At 42.3% G+C, this 16,481-nt stretch overlaps 1 protein-coding gene across 3 annotated transcripts in view; it reads left to right on the top strand.

Annotated features, from left to right (window-relative positions):
* Positions 1-223: 223 nt before the first annotated feature.
* ELF2 (E74 like ETS transcription factor 2) overlaps positions 224-16,481 on the top strand; it is a 39,786-nt gene continuing 23,528 nt past the window's right edge. For all 3 annotated transcript variants that reach the window (XR_015222158.1, XM_086612003.1, XM_086612002.1), the window contains exons 1-3: positions 224-263; positions 8,623-8,811; positions 9,774-9,939. Coding sequence is in view for 2 of the 3 variants with exons in the window: in XM_086612003.1 (XP_086468129.1) it covers positions 8,740-8,811; positions 9,774-9,939 (238 nt within the window). In the remaining variant the exon portion in view is untranslated. The remainder of the gene's footprint in view (positions 264-8,622; positions 8,812-9,773; positions 9,940-16,481) is intronic.

Below are 16,481 nucleotides of genomic sequence, written 5' to 3'. Positions count from 1 at the left end.
GCGGCCCCGGCTCGCCCCTGCGCAGGCGCGGGACGGCCGCGCATGCCCCGCAGCGCCCCCGCGCGCCGGGCGGCGCGAGCATGTGCAGAGGCGGCGGCGCGGCGCGGCGCGGGGGGGCGGCCCGGGCCGGGGCCGGGCAGGTTGCGCCGCTGCGCCCGCCCCTCCCGCCGCGGGGCGGCCCTGGCCCTGGCTCTGCCCGGGCGGCGCCCGCCGCCTCCTGCTCCCGGCCCAGGCGGGCGACGGACGAGGCCTCGGAGCGCACGGTAAGGGCGCGGCGCCGGCTCCTGCCGCCGCGGCGGGCGGGACGGGCGCTGACAGGCGGCCCTAAGAGAGAGGGAGGGAGGGAGAGAGTGAGCGGGGGGGAGCGGGCGGCCGCCCTGCGAGTCGGCCGCGGGGTACGGGACCAGCCCGTGGCGGGGGCGGCCGCCGAGGTGTGTCGGCGGCCTCGGGGTGGCGGGGTCGGGGGCTGCTCCGGCGGCGTCCTCCCGCCCTCCCCCCCGCCCGCCCCAGCCGCACTTTCGGTTTCGCGTGGGGCGCGAGGCTGGGCGCGGCGGAGCGGAGCGGCCGGTGGGCCGTGGCCGCCCCTCTCGCCGCCGCCGGCTGCCCCCCGGCTCGCCCCCGCCCCGCGGCGGTCTGCGCCCGGGTTGCCGCCGCGCCGGCAGAGGGGGCGTTGGGAGGCGGCGGGCGGTTCCCGGCGGCTGTCAGTGTAAACACGGCGCCGAGGCGGCCGCGGCCTGCCGGGCCGGGTCGCGGAGCCCCTTCCGGGCCGGTGGCGGGAGCGGGGAGAGGGCCGGGGCAGCGCCGCGGGGGCAGCGCCTTGTTTACACGGGGCGTCGGGAGAACATGGCAGCCCGGGCGTGCTGGTCACTCGCTGTCATGCGTGCTCGGTCCTCCCGTGCTGGCGGTGGGGTGGCCCCGCCGGGCCTGCAGCCTCCCGCCCCGGCCCCGGCCTGGGCTGCGCACCCTCCCCTCTTCCCTACAGTCCGCTTGCACCCTGGCTAAATGGCTGGAGTCTGGCATATTTTTCATTATCCCTCAGCGCGGCTGTAAAATGTGGCACTGGGTTAGCGCTGGTGCCGATGTTCATCTCTTGCCTTTTCCGACGTGTTCTCTCGCGTCTCTTTTTTCCCCCCACTTAAATAATTCAGTTCATTCTGCATGTTCCCTCCCTTATGGCTAGTCACTGTCGTATTCCTCGTGACTTTTTTTTTTTTTTTTTTAACCGTGTAACTTCTCTCGCAAAGACTGCTCAAGCTTACTGAGCGTCAATTTAAAACCGATCACAGGGCTCCCCGTCCGCTGAGTTCATCTCTCTCTGGTCGTGCTTTGAAGTTGTCTGGTCTTCCGTGTGCTGATAATTGTTCGCCTTTGTTTCAATTTTGTCATAGAGTTTTTTGGCAGTTTCTCGGTGGTGCGTGCATGCATCAAACTTTGAGGGCTTCCTGGTTACTCAAGGCGATGAAGTTGAGCCTAGGGATACAGGAGTGTAAGCATCAGGGAATTCTCGAGACTCATAAAACCAGCGCTCTAACAGTAACATTTCAAAGCAATTCAGATATTTCTGTGGCCTAAAAAAACCCGTAGAAACAGCACGTTTGCATGTTTCGTGCTACAACTTTGAAAGGAGGCAAAAGCGTGAACTGGTGATTTGGGGAAAGCTTGGAGAATTTGTAAGAGTTTTCCTCCATCACTTTATAGAAGTGTCTGTTATTCTGGTACGTTGAAAACCCCGTATCATTGTTTGAGAGGGGATGTCACGAAGCCATCTATTATATTGAGTACTGGAAGAGAGATCCGAGTCAGTGACTGTTACCACAAAACTTAATTTCAAGGATCTTAAAGAAATTAAATGTAAGTCTAGAAAACTGTGTGTGATGGATCTGATCCAAGATCCTCTTCCTGCTTCTGCCCTCGCTCCTTCTCTTACAGTGGACAGGATCAGTCGCTGTAGGAAAGGTTCTGGGAACAGGATGGTTATGCTGCATGGTACCTTCGGTGACGTACCCTTTCCCTCTCTCAAGTTTCAGTACTACCTGGTTCAGAAGGTCCCTAAACTTCAGGCTGCACGTGCATCTTTGTGTTGAATAGTCCCGTAAGCCATCTGGGGGCTTTACCTCCATAAAGCTGTCTGACTTAAACCTTACAGCTTATTCTTTTGACCTGTGAAACATCCTATGAGAATGAATTACGGCGTTTGTGTGTACTACTTCCTTTTGTCAGTGTGGTGTGTTTTTTGTGTTTTTTTTCTTTTTTCCCTTCGTTTTTTTAGCCCTGCATCCTCACCATTTAATTTAATGGTCTCTGCTCTTTTGTTATGTAAAACGATGAATAATTACTCCTTACTCTTGGCTTGTGGGGGAGTGGAAAGGGATGTTAAGGACCAACAATTGACACGCTGGAAAGAGACGCTGGTACAAAGTAGGGATAGCGTATGAGACTTCTGTCAGAGGGAAGGGAAGGTTTCAGGGGATCTTTAAATAGAGAGCAGTGGGAAGAGAGCCTGCTAATAGGATGAAATGCGGGAAGGTCCAGAAGGAGCCTGCTGAAGCCACAAAGCTTTTTGCAGAACATTAATAGTTTTTAAGTGATTATAGGCTTACATGTTTTGGGGCTCATATCAGCTTTAGCTGTTGAGGTTTCGGAGCAAACTTTGCATGATCAGATTATCAAATAAAATATGCATGGAAGGAGTTCCTCTAGTTTCTCACTGGATTTGGTACATCATTAATTTGGTCCAATGTAATAATTTCTGTGCATTTAGCAGTAAAACTATTGCCTTGTTGTGTGGAAACTTCTGAAGTATGATGTGACCAGGACTACTTGCTTCGACGATTCCTCGTATTGATTTCATTCTTCTATAACTTTTAATGATTGGTGTAATTTATAAGGTATTATAAATTGCGTGGATCGTCTGTTTTGTTCCGCTGACATTGCGGATTGCAAAGATTTACTTTGTATCCTCCTTTTGAGCATACCCCCTGATTCTTTAGCTATTTACAAGTTTGATTTTTTTTTTTTTTTTTTTGCTGTCAGCTTTTGCGGCAACTTAATTTGTCAGTTTTTAGACTTGCTCTGTGTTTTTAAAAAAAAAAAGTTAGTTCACCATTTCTTCTGCAAATGTCGGTGTGAATCAGTTGGCCAGAGCTGTAAAAATTATCTGGGAAAATGTCTTAAAAAGAACTTTCAGTCAACTTAAATTTTTTAGTGTGTGGTGTGGTTTATATGTATTGGAGTGATAGTGACATTTACTGGTGTAGTTGAGGTGCTGCCTGTGAAAGACCACCGTTGTACCCTTGGAAGCCTTGTTACAGTTCATGGCATTCTGCAGTGATCTTGGCCGGTGTATTTTTTTGTATGTATAGCTAATTTCATTTTCAGGCTGGCCGACTTAATTTTTTTTTTTGATTGAACCAAAGGAATGCCTTTTTGAAAAGAGGCGTGTGTGATGCTCCTGCTGGCTGCAGTCCTGCTCTCGCGGTTGCGTCTGTGTAGGTATCTGCATAAATCTCTCCTCAGGATTTGGGATGCCAGCTGAATAAAAGGGAGACATTGTTCCAAGTGCTCTTATGTTGCTTCTGAATGCTGTGGGAGCAGCTGCCTCTGGTCGCTGCTGCCCGGCCTTCTGCATGTTTGTCTTGTTTTCATGTGTGGGTACAAGCGTGTGCACCTTTTTTTCAAGCCTTGACTTTTTTGTTTGTTTTATAATTTAAATAAAAGTGCACTAAAACTTTTAGCAGATTTATATTTAGAGTTTTGTTTTCAAGCCGGTCACTTTTATTGCAGCCTTCCAGTACTTAAAGGGGGCCTACAGGAAAGCTGGAGAGGGACTTTTTACAGGGGCATGTAGTGATAGGCAAGGGGCAATGGATTTAAACTGAAAGAGGGGAGATTTAGATTGGATATAAAGAAGAAATTTTTCACTCAGAGGGTGGTGAGGCACTGGAACAGGTTGTCCAGAGAAGTTGTAGATGCCCCATCCCTGGAAGTGTTCCAGGCCAGGTTGGATGAGACTTCGGGCAACCTGGTGTAGTGGAGGGTTTCCCTGCCCATGGCAGGGGGGTTGGAACTAGATGATCTTTAAAGTCCCTTCCAACCCAAACCATTCCATGATTCTGTGATTTTATGGTAGAGGTGACAGGGTGCCATCCTTTCCACACTGTTTTTTCAGTTAGTATTTTTAATTCTGTAGAGCTGCATGTTTGCTTCTCTGTTAACCTATAGGTGGTTATGTACTGGGGGGATCGACTTCAGATTCTGGTTTTTGTGGGACTACTACGCGTTCATCACAGTTGTGATTTGAAGTGTGTTTAAACTGCTTTGGTGTAGCGGCGGGAAACAGAAGAGGACCGTTTGGATTTCTTGTAGGCAGACACTCGGATGCATGATGTAGGCCATAGAAATGTAACTATTAAATATGTGAACAAGCTGTTTGGTATTTTGCAGCCTTGATGACCAGTGCCCTGTAGCCTCTGAAGATGGACATGCTGTAATTGATGTTCTCAACCAGTGAAAACTGTCAAAAAAATTGAGTCCTCGTTCTGCCTTTTGTAGCAATAAGCAGTTAGAAACTTCTTGCTGTTGAGGCGAAGAGTGTGGCTTCAAGATTCAGATTTTTGGTTTTGTTTTTTTTGAGGGTGGGAGCACCTAGACTTATTTTAGTTTTCCCATGAGGTGTGTATAAAAATAACAGATGATGCAGCAAAGCTCTTTTCCCTGTTGTAAGGGATATTCCAAATGTTTTATAACTAGTTTCTCTTTGCGTTTTCCATGACCAGGGAGAACAGGAGTGGTTGTCAGATCTATAACAAAATGGTTTGGTCATCCATCTCTTTCGGAAATGTTGGATTATGTTTTTTTTTTGTTGTGTTTGTTGTTTCCTCCCCCCCCCCCGCCCCGATATCATTCTATATTTTGCTTTGTAAGGACCTGTCCAGAGAGGAATTAAATTTGTAGTGTCTGGGTGTCTGGTGGGTTTCTTTTATGTGTGTTGGGTTTTGCTTTGTTGTTTTTTTTTTTTATCTTTCTTCATGTTGTTCTGTAATTCAAAAATAGTCATACTTTGAACCAGCTTCTAGGCTGACTAATTGTATTACCAGGAATAACCTGTTTTCTTACAAACTTGAATCATCTCTTACTTTAAGAATCTGATTGTCTTTTGGCCTTTTCGTCTCAGTTAGCCTTGGGAAATGTGAATTTTGGAACTGTTTCTGAAAGTGACTAGACAGTCTGTTCCTTTTACAGAAGTTGAATTAGTTGTGACTTGCAAAGGAGAGGATGGGAAGTAGATTCAGGATTCTACTGAAATTTGAGGGAGGAACGAAAAGAATTTCACAAGGACATAATGCTTAGGGAAAGGGAAGAGGGCAAGCAGGTAGCTGGTTCGTTCCAAAAAGGGTGCGTCTGCAGGGATCTGACATACACTTATGTGTGTGGGGTGTGTTTAACTTAGAACTTCTAAACCAGGTTGAAGTGAGACTTTTAAAAACTTCTCACTCGCTGGCCAGTGGGCTTGCCTTTTTCCTCACTCGGTCAGGTTTTTTGAAAAAGTTGCTGAATAGCAAGGCTCTGAGTACGAGGACAGGTTGCGGGAGCTGGGATTGTTCAGCCTTGAAAAGAGAAGACTTCAGGGGGACCTAATAGCTGCCTTCCAATACCTGAAGGGAACCTACAGGAAGGCTGGGGAGGGACTTTTTACAAGAGTGTCCACTGATAGGACAAGGGGAAATGGGTTTAAGTTGAAGGAGAACAGATTTAGATTAGATCTTAGGAAGAAATTCTTCAGTACGAGGGTGGTGAGACTTTGGAATAAATTGCCCAGAGAGGTTGCGGAGGTGGAGGTGCACCTGGAGGTGTTCAAGGCCAGGTTGGACGGAGCCTTGAGTAGCCTGATCTAGTTGAGAGGCGTCCCTGCCCATGACAGGGAGATTGGATTAGATGATCTCTAAGGTCCCTTTCAGCCTATGCCATTCTATGATTCAAATCCTGTTAAATAAAGATCCCGAGTCTTTCATTTATTCCTTGCCTGGGCTGTTCTGTGTGTTCAGTCTAAAGGTACCGTCCTTTTAGTGAATGCTAAAGATTCAGCATCTCGCTCCTGCTTCTGCACAGTTCACCCTGTAAGGTTCGTACTATCAATTTCTGCTGGAACGGGAACATGCTCTGTGTTTCTACGTAGGTGTGAGTCTGAGTTACAGGTATAATGCAGATGTTTGGAATTGATTGGAGGCTGTGCTTCCAGGTTGAAATAAAATTTCTGTTCTTAGCACTTCCCTTTGGGTTATGATTGCTTGGCAGTGTTTCTAGCGTGGATGTAGGTCGAAAACTGCAGAAGAGGAAAAAGTCTTTTTACAATAAAAGTGATTTTTCAATTTTTTCCTCCTGATTGATTATTCTAGTGTGTTCATAAGCAGCTGTTTTTCTACCTTACATGTTCTGAATTTAAAGGCTTTCGAAATAATGTAGTAAATGATAGGCAGGTAAGGAGTGGGCTTTTTGTGTTAAAAGCCTGGAGGGCGACAGGTGTATATGGCACCAAGGATGCTTGTTAAAAGACTTTCCACCTTCAGTCTTGTTTGGGGGGCAGAGGGGGTCTTTGCTTTCGTTTTCATCAGGGAAAATATTTATAATCGAAAAGTGGTGCTAGCTTTACAAATGAAACAATGGAAAATGAAGTGTTACCGTGTTGGGTTTTTTGTGCTATTGCAAATGAAGTATTTTTAGGTATGAATCGTGCTTTCTCATGTTAACTGCCAATGTAAACAAAAAATGCCTTAATTTTATTGCTAAATTGCGTTTTTTTCCCCTTTCTTTTGGAATATATCTTGTGCTTATTCTTCTGCTACTATCACAGTGATAGAAGGTGATCTCCTGTTCTTCAGTTTTATTTCATGAGGATTAATTGCCTGGAAAGCTTCTGTCAGAGTTTATTCTCCTTTTTGTATGGAAGGGTAAAAAATATGAATATCTTATTCTGTTATGTCAGGGGTTTTTTTGTTTGATGTGTTGTGTTTTGTTTGTTTGTTGGGTGCATTTTTGTAGTTACCTGCCATCCACTGTGTGGCTACTGACTTTTTGTGCTAAGTTGGTATGGCAACATGAATAATGCCTTTCTGGGTATATTTTTATGGCATACTGAAGGATACTTCATATCTTGATTAATGAAAGTTTTTTTTTTAACAGTTTTTGCATGGCGTTTTTTTGTTGACTTTCTTATTTAGCTGACATCCAGTTGGGGGGATCAGTAGTTGTAGTTTTTACTAGTATTCCTAAGCTATTGTGGCTATAAAGATTTTCATGCCCGTATAAAGACTTTCATGCCCATTTTCCTTATGGAAAATCCATAAGGATTTTCACGCCCATCCTCTGCATGAATCTGAGCTAGCTTTTCACTATATGTGCAACGTTAATTTAGTTTAAGCTGGCTGCCTGCTATTGAAAAGCAGCCTTATTGAGTTTACCCATTGGAGTATTAATTGTAATTTTTTTCCCTTCAGTGTGTGTTTGAAGATCTCGTTTTCTTGCAGACCTCGGGGATTGTGCTAGCTTTCCAAATGGATGGGTTTTATTAAAAATGTTGAGCTAAATTCTGGCTTCTGTTACAAAGCATTGATCTCAGTGGAGTTGCTCGCCAGGGTAATTGATATCAGGTTGGGTTCTTATGTCTCACGTGGAATATGTGCTTTCTCTTGTACAGCTGAGAAGCCAAACTTCTTAGTTTGCATCTTGAAGTAGTAAACTGCTCCTCACAGCTGAAGGTTTATGAACACAGATTATTTGTCCCTTCCAAAGACAGGATATGAGTAGTAATATTTATTCAGAATAAATAAATAGCAGTTGTTTAGAAACAAAGCACTGCTATTAATCTAGTTTGGAAGAAATTCACAAAGGTGGAGGTTATATACCTTTGTAAGTTCAGTGAGTCCGTGGTATACTCTAAGTATATAAGCATTATGATGTTGAACTAATTTTTTTTTTGACTCATAAGAATTTGTTCTATCGGAAAAAGCCCAGGAACTGCTACAGTACTTTTATTTCGAAGAAAACTGTAAATCAGAAGTTAGATATGTATTTGTGAGGTGTGTATTATGTACACATTGCTTTGAAAAGGCAGTATGTTTGAAAGCTTTATGAAGCTGGTTAAAAAACTTTATCAAACTATAACTTTATGAAGTGACTCTGAAACTAGTAGAACAAAGAAGAAAATGTAATTAAAAAAAATCTCCTGATTTAATAGGAAACTAGTAACTTTAAAAAAGCCGCAGTAACTCGAATGTATGTATAACTCAAACTAGTTGATACTTGACCTCAGTGAGAAATTCATGGGTTTGCCCAATGGAAAATATCTAATGATATTATTTGTGTTTAAAATTGTGTGAAATTTAACAAATTGCAAATAACTAAACTGAAATGGTATTACCTTAGTATTAAAGGTGAGTGTGAAACTTGTGTGGTATGGCAGTATTCGGTGTCAGCTTTACCAAGGTCAGCGTTTTCTGTCACATCTGTGGCATTCACCGATGCTCGCTTTCGGTGTAGGGATGTAGTGTGCAATAGTTTTCATAAATGCTGGAAGACTTTTGTATATAAACTGTGCAAATAACTTAAAATTATTTTGTGTTTCAGCCACCTCTGCATAGCTGTTTAACAGAAGCGGATTGTGAATTTAAGCCGTTGATACTCTCAGGCATCACTGTCTTCAGGATAGATAACAGCTCTCAAAGCATCTTCAGGGGATGCACCATGACATCAGCAGTGATTGACACTGGAGGCCCTGGCCTGGAGTTCGACAGCAATGGAATAAAAAATCAAGAGGTTAGAAAAATAAATGGCATTTATCTGCTAACAAACTTTACGCCTTTTATCTTAATTTGAAAGAAGAATTCACTCTAAACTTGCTGTGAAAACAAGTGAAATGGATTAGAGATTGTTGTGTGAGGAGGAAGAGAGCAGCCTGTTTTTCAGATATCTTTTATTAGAAGGTTTTATCTTCACAGAGAAGTGGAAGCAGTAAGTTTTGAAGTCTGCAGTACAAATGTAGACAGGGTTGACAAAATTGAATTCTATACTAAGCATCTCTTTAAAGTAAAGATCTCGGGTGAGGTGTAGAACGAATTGAGCAGATCAATACAAGGACTTGTTTCAAAGTTAGCCAGTGTGACGTATTTGCTCGTATTTTGCATTCTTATCAGCAAATAATAAATATATTTCACTATCCTGTAGCTTGTAGTAAATTCAATCTGGCAGGGTTCCACTTCTGCAACACTTTAACAGATTACAGATGTTTTGATCCTTAAATAATAGAGATAGGCATATGGGCTTTGAAGTAGCCAGTTCTTTTGTGATTGCTTGCGTTCTTAATCCAAAACATGAGTGTTCATAAGATACAGGTCAGATGTAGGTGTGTTGCAGTACACACACAAAACCTTGATTACATTTTGTGGAGCAGAGGGAGAAGAAACACTTGCCACAGCTGAATATCTTAATTAGAAAGCTTACTCCTTTTCAATGTCTTAAAGCTGTCTGATGCTTTAATTTTAAGTGCTTAAAGCCAGGAAAATATCTTTGAGATTCGGGAACGTCCCTTTGGTGGATGATAAGCTATCGTTATTTTTTTTAATCTCTTGCTTTAAAAGAAAATTTTCTTCAAAAAATCTTGAGAATTATTATCATTATTCCATAAATATGTAAGAGCATAAGAGGAAAATAGTGGTGTAGAGTTCAACAGTGCACTATTCAGAGCGTGTTTTTTTTCTCTTATTTCTTGCTTTCTATAGGAAAATGAGCCAGTCTCTGAATTCCCAGCAGTGATTGTGGAGCCAGTTCCTAGTGCCAGACTAGAACAGGGTTACGCTGCTCAGGTCCTGGTTTATGATGACGAGACTTACCTGATGCAAGATGTAGCAGAGGAACAAGAAATTGAGACTGAAACTGTGGAAACAGGTAGACTTACTATAATTTTTTTTTTCCCTGAGGTTTTCTTACTTTTAGACATCCCTGAGGAATGTGACTTTGTATTCACCCGCAGGATGGAGATCCTGACCTTGGTTCACATCTCTTTACTCTGAACTTAGTTTTACGTAGCTTCAGTGGTGACAGGATTGTGATTTGGCAGGTAAAAATGTCACCTTAGGTTCAGGGCACTGCATTGTAACACTGTGTGCCCTCGTAAGGAAGCGGATTTTCATTTATGTCTTGGTTACCTGTTTATGTGGGAGGTTAACGAGACAGCTAAATTTGAGTTTTTTAAAAATGAGCTGAGCCAGGAGGCTGGTTAGCATTTAGTTTTACAACATGTCTGAGCCAAGCCACTGCAGGGCAGCTGGCAGTATGGACTGCACGGCTCTATTTACCCTGCCTTCCAACTCTTCCCCCTTCTCAGGAACTCTGTCCTCTGTCCCTTGTTATCCTGCCTTTTTGGACAAGAGCAGTTTTATTGCCGGTTTAGTGGCAGGAGTGTGTGGCAGGGAGGAATGGGGTTGGACTGTCCTTTTACAGCCAAAAAATCTAATAGATTGGAATTCACTCAGCTATATGGTAAAATAACAAGTTACAAATGAAGAAGGGAGTAGAGCTTTGGCATTGAAGCAGCTGACCTGTTCAGAGATAAGCATGTGTCTTTTCTGTACATCTCTCTCCAAAGAACACGATCGGGAGCTTTGACCTTTCTGAGATCTGAGTCTATTTAAACTGCCTGAAGAAACAAAAGCTGTGCTCCTGTGGGAGCCTAATTACATATGACTGCCAGGCTGCTGCTGTGCTGCTGTTCCTGTTGTCCCTCCCACTCGCTGTCTTGTGCTATTCCTCATGCTTCCTGAACCTTTTTTAGCCATTTCAGTAGCCTGATTTTGCAAGAAAAGATAGCAGGGAAACCCTCAACTGTTCTGTGTTTTCGTTGAGTTAACTTTCTGCTGGATTAGCATGCTGACATGGCTCAGTCCAGGGCTTGATGGGTTCCGGGGCAGGGAATACATAGATTCCAATACATAGAACTGCAGCCAAAGGGAGGACAGGTCCTATGTGAGTTCCCATCAGATTAGGTAGATTTCAGTTCAGATTTCTCCTTGAGCAATGGATGCAATTCCTCATGTATCTTTCTGAATCTGGATGTTAATCTCCTGTAGCACTGCACCAAAAATCACATGCATCAGCTTCATAAAATGTGCATGTACTAAGGTTTCAGGTTTTGGGAGGATACTTGAAATTTCAGTTTACTCAGATGTGTTTTTAATTAAATATACTAATTACAAGTTCAGTGTATTCAGATATGGGCCCATGTGAACCTCATGAAGGCCAAGTGCAAGGTCCTGCATGTGGGTCGAGGCAATCCCAAGCACGAGTACAGACTGGTCAGAGAGTGGATTGAGAGCAGCTCTGAGGAGAAGGACTTGGGGGCGTTGGTTGATGAGAAGCTCAACATGAGCCAGCAATGTGCACTTGCAGCCCAGAAAGCCAACCGTATCCTGGGCTGCATCAAAAGAAGCATGGCCAGCAGGTCGAGGGAGGTGATTCTGCCCCTCTACTCTGCTCTCGTGAGACCCCACCTGCAGTACTGCATTCAGCTCTGGAGTCACCAACACAAGAAGGACATGGAGCTGCTGGAGCGAGTCCAGAGGAGGGCCACGAAGATGATCTGAGGGCTGGAGCACCTCTGCTATGAAGACAGGCTGAGAGAGTTGGGGCTGTTCAGCCTGGAGAAGAGAAGGCTCCAGGGTGATTTTATTGCAGTCTTCCAGTACCTAAAGGGGGCCTACAGGAAAGCTGGAGAGGGATTTTTTACAAGGGCCTATAGTGATAGGACACGGGGCAATGGATTTAAACTGAGAGAGGGGAGATTTAGATTAGATCTAAGGAAGAAATTTTTCACTCAGAGGGTGGTGAGGCACTGGAAGAGGTTGCCCAGAGAAGTTGTAGATGCCCTGTCCCTGGAAGTGTTCAAGGCCAGGTTGGATGGGGCTTCGGACAACCTGGTGTAGTGGAAGGTGTCCCTGCCCATGGCAGAGGGGTTGGAACTAGATGATCTTTGAGGTCCCTTCAAACCCAAACCATTCTATGATAGGAAAGGATATAATTTTTTTTTTTTTAGTTTATTTTTGACTGTGGTAATAAAAATTTTAAGGTTAAGGTGAGTGAGAAGTGAGGGTGTTCTTCCCAAAAAGCTGCATTTTGTAAATTAAACTTGTATTTGAAAACCTTTAAGAGCTTACACTTTGAAGACTTTTGCATTCAAAAGCGTTGGTTTTTTAAACATTAAATATACTGTTTCTTTTTAAGATTTTGGTAGATTAGTGGCTAACAGAGCAGTTCTTTTAGGATAAAGAACTAAAGCAAATGAACTCTGTATGTTTTTAAGTATCATTTTCTAGCCACAAAAAAATGGTGGAAATGACAATGGAAAACTTGCAGTTCTTCTGTAGGAACATTTTTTTTTTTTTTTAAAGCTACTGGTAAAAGAAAGAGATGTGTGGCTGCTTCCAAATCTTGATATTTGAAAGTACAGTCTTAAAATTTATAGGGCAGTTGATATGATAACTTGGTGAGTTTGTGGCTGGAGATGTTAAGGGATGTGTCTTGTCTGGAGATAGCTTGGTGGTGTGGTTTGTTTGTTTGTTTTAATTTCACAATAACTTTGATGTTAATGTGTCCTTAAAAATGTAGTATAACAACACAATATTAAAATCAGTTCAAATATGTAAAACTTTATTTTCATAGTTTCGATATAAGAATTAAAGACAGTGTGCACTAAAAAGCCAATTTACTGTAGTGTAGAGGAGAAATTAAAATCTAATCAAGATTTAAAAAACTGTTAATGAATATTATCGTTTGTGATTCCAAAAGGTCTTTGGGGAGATAGGTCATCTCCACTTGCATACCCGTTGCCATGCTCCAACTCTCCGTTATTGTTTGTATATTATATATACCATTAATCCAGTGCAGTTTTCGTGGTCTGGTAATACCTGGCAGTGACAGGTTCTTGCACAGAGCTGAGGTCTAGTGTCCGCGAAGGAAGCGCTTGGTTTAGGCTGTTCCGAGGGAGCATGTTTTCACTGACACGTTTCGGTGCAGCCCAGAGGCTTTCTGATTTCATCGCTCATGCAGAGAGGTAAAATGGGTGGAGAGAAAATAAAAAGCCCCTCAGAAACGTTCCTTTTGGTAATACGCCATTGTCAGGAATGAGTTGCAGGAGGGGGAATGAGTGCTTTTTAAAATTTTTTATTTTTGTAGGGGAAGGGAGGAGATACTGAGCAGTGGTTAGGAAGCAGCTGTTGGACAGGTGGTAAAAGGTGCTGTAGGAAATGTTAATGCCAAAGCAGGCTAAGGTAGAAACAAAGAAACAAGGTATAATAATGTTTATTTAAAGAGCATTTTAAGATGCTAATTTTCTGAAGTACATACCTTTATTATGCTAACGATCCTAATTTAGATAGGTGCCACAGTTTATTTTCTGTGCATCTTAGAAGAAAAAATCTGTTGTTGCTAAATTAGTCACAATTGATTCTACTTCATAAATGTCAGAAATAATTGCTACAAAAAACTTCACCTTATTTGATAAATGTATAGTTGTTGCACCAAGAATGAGGAGACTTAATACCTTTTGTGGTTCTAGACTCTCGAGACAGCATGGTAAATACTAAAAACCCATCTTACTTGGCAGTGTTTGAAAGGGTACATACTCACATAACATAATACACAACCGGTTGTCAGTATCTCTGCTGTGGGCCATGGGCCTGATTTTTTATTTTTTTTCTTTCCCGTTCTTGGGACAGTCCATTGGCAATTCCAGCGACTACTGATTTACATGCTTTGTAGGGTTACCACATATGTGTTCCAAGAGCCTCGAGCTACTCTGCAGTTCATCTAAAGCTGCGTAATGTAGTAAACTGTAGCATTGTTCTAGCCTTCAGAGATAGGGATCACTACCCTTTGGGATGAATGTAGTGGGGTGGCTGATGCGGTGAAATTTCCTTCGGCTGCGAAAGAGATGATTCGTGCTGTGCATTGAAGAGTTCTGTTTGTGGCCTGCTAGTCTGCCATTAGATCTGAGACTGCGTGGAATGCAAGGGATGTCGGTGCGGATCCACAGGCAGAGTCTGGACCTGTAGTGTTGTTTGTGTTAAAAATCTTCTCGTGTTTGTGAAACCACAATTCCAATAAAATACGCTCTATAATTATTATGAACAGCCATATCTATAAATACTGATGAATTTTTAGTTAATTGTAGTGGAGTATGGGGTTTTTGCCTTTCAGACTCCTAGCCTGTTTCCCACTAATCTATCTTGATTCGTTAACCAAGGATCATTATAACTAATCCTTTAACTATAAAGTTAATTATTTAACTACAAAAGCGAAACTGAAGAGTCTTTTAACAAACAAAGAAGACTTAATCGTTCAAGTTAGGTTTTTTTATCCTATTGCTGAAAAAAACCTGTCTGCTTGGAATAGAAAGAAATCTTGACAAAGGAGTTTTCTAGGAAAAATGAAATGTAGGAATTTTGATCTTTTCAGGTGACCTTATGACATTCTTAGTGGAAGTAGTGAGTGCCTTTTGTAATGTTTGAAAGGGAAAGTATAAGCTTTAGATTGACATAGTGGTTAGATTTCGTTTCCTATGTGTTTGACAACATTCTTAGGAGCAGTATCTTTAGACTACTGGGGACCGAGTTACAGCCTTAAAATTTTGTTTACTGCAACAGTGAATGTGTTCGTATCATGAACAATATATCCTTCTTGACAGTTTTTTAATAATATCCAAATTTTGTTGCCTTCCGTTTCCCAAGTAGTTATCTGTTCTTAAATTAGCCCTTCACTTTTAGGGTTTATTCAGCAAAACCTGTGTAGTTTACAAAACAGCAGAAGCTGCTGCCTTTAAAGAAGCAGTCAGTCTGAAATTAACGGTCCCTGTAGTTCTGTTGGTCTGTCACAAGGCAGAATCCACAAGGTGGATGTGCAGGTGTGTTAATGGGGTAATCTAATCTTTGCATTTACCATATGGACGGTGCTGAGGGTACCACAGTCATGAACTTGGATGATTCCGAGTCTTATAGTCAAATAAAGCGTTGGATGAGTATTTAAGTAGGATGATGCTGGTTTAAAAACGCCAAGTTGTCTGGAACGTTGTCCTTAAAATTAGTACTTTCTGAACTCCTTGTACTGCTCTTATGCCTGCATCAATACTGCTTTTCTTCTGTGTTACCTCACTTAGGATGAAATTGCGAAACCAGTGGTGTTTGTTGTTTACAAATCATATTGAACAGTAGGGAACTATTAAGGAAATGTTGCTGTAAGTACAGTAAAGGTTGATCTGTGTGAGAGATTTGCCAAAATCACATTGCCAATAATTTAGACCCTGGTTTAATTGATTCAGTGAATCTATCTTCTTGTACCAATAGTATTTTTCCCCTTATTTTTTTATCAATCATCAAAGCAGCAAGTATAGGTTTGGGATTTTTTTCTCTCAACTTTAAGTTTAAAGAGGAAACAAAGCTACTGCTTTCCAGAAGTTGAGATATCATTTGAGTTGTGAACTGTCACCACATTTTTTTTAATTTGATGTTCCATCAGAAATCCTCCCCGTGGTGCAAGTTGCAAAACTATTTTTAGTTCTAAAAATGTTACTGTCACAGAGGGGTGGGAGGTCTGCCTGAAAAAATGGAAATCTGAAAATGAACCCCTCCAGGATTACGATCTGATTGAAAAATACTGAGCTACAAAGACAAGAATGATGCTATATTTGTCTATGATATCTTGATTTCTTTTTTCCACCAGGAAGTTCAGTTGAAACTATCATGTAAATTGAAAGCCATCCTTAAGGAGGGAGCAGGTTGAATAATAAAGTGAGTTTAGGCTTAACTCCTCCCCTAATTTAAACAAATGCACGAATAAAATATGTCTTTTAAGGCAGATCTTCTTTTACAGAGGAAATGTCAGGTTACTACTTACACTGTTACCATCATGGGAACCAGCTTTGTATGTCTATGTAAAGTCTTTAGTTATTTTTCTGTTCTTCTTTCTACCTCTCTGTCTTCTTTCATTGTGATTGAAACTGCCTCTTTCTGGCTTCTTTTGTGTGAATTTGAGCCTGTGAATGCTTCTGTTTATCTCGGATGAGTTTTCTTCAGTTTTTAAGTATCATATACTGAGAACTCAGCAGTAGATCTGATTAGACTCTTACCTTTGATTATGGCACGTGTAGGTAAGGGAGAAACAAAACAATGTTGTTGTTCATTCGGTCCAGACGAGATTTGATTAAACTGCCTCTTACAAAAAATGAGTGAACGTGAACATCTGGTGTACGTTTGGGTAGTGCTGACATCTTCTGTTGATTGAATTCCATCTCCTTACACTGACAGCTTGATGAGAATTTTGAAAGTAGAGGACAGTTTGCTTTAGAAGACTCTGCTGACTACAAACATGAGTTTGGACGTTCTAACAACTTGAGTAAACTCTCGGCATAAGTTGGTATCACCTTCGTCAAAGAGCTAAGG

Source organism: Tauraco erythrolophus, chromosome 5, assembly GCF_009769465.1.
Source record: "Tauraco erythrolophus isolate bTauEry1 chromosome 5, bTauEry1.pri, whole genome shotgun sequence".
Taxonomy (NCBI): domain Eukaryota; kingdom Metazoa; phylum Chordata; class Aves; order Musophagiformes; family Musophagidae; genus Tauraco; species Tauraco erythrolophus.
Note: the sequence above shows the minus strand (reverse complement) of the source record. Positions and strands in the feature narration are given on the sequence as shown.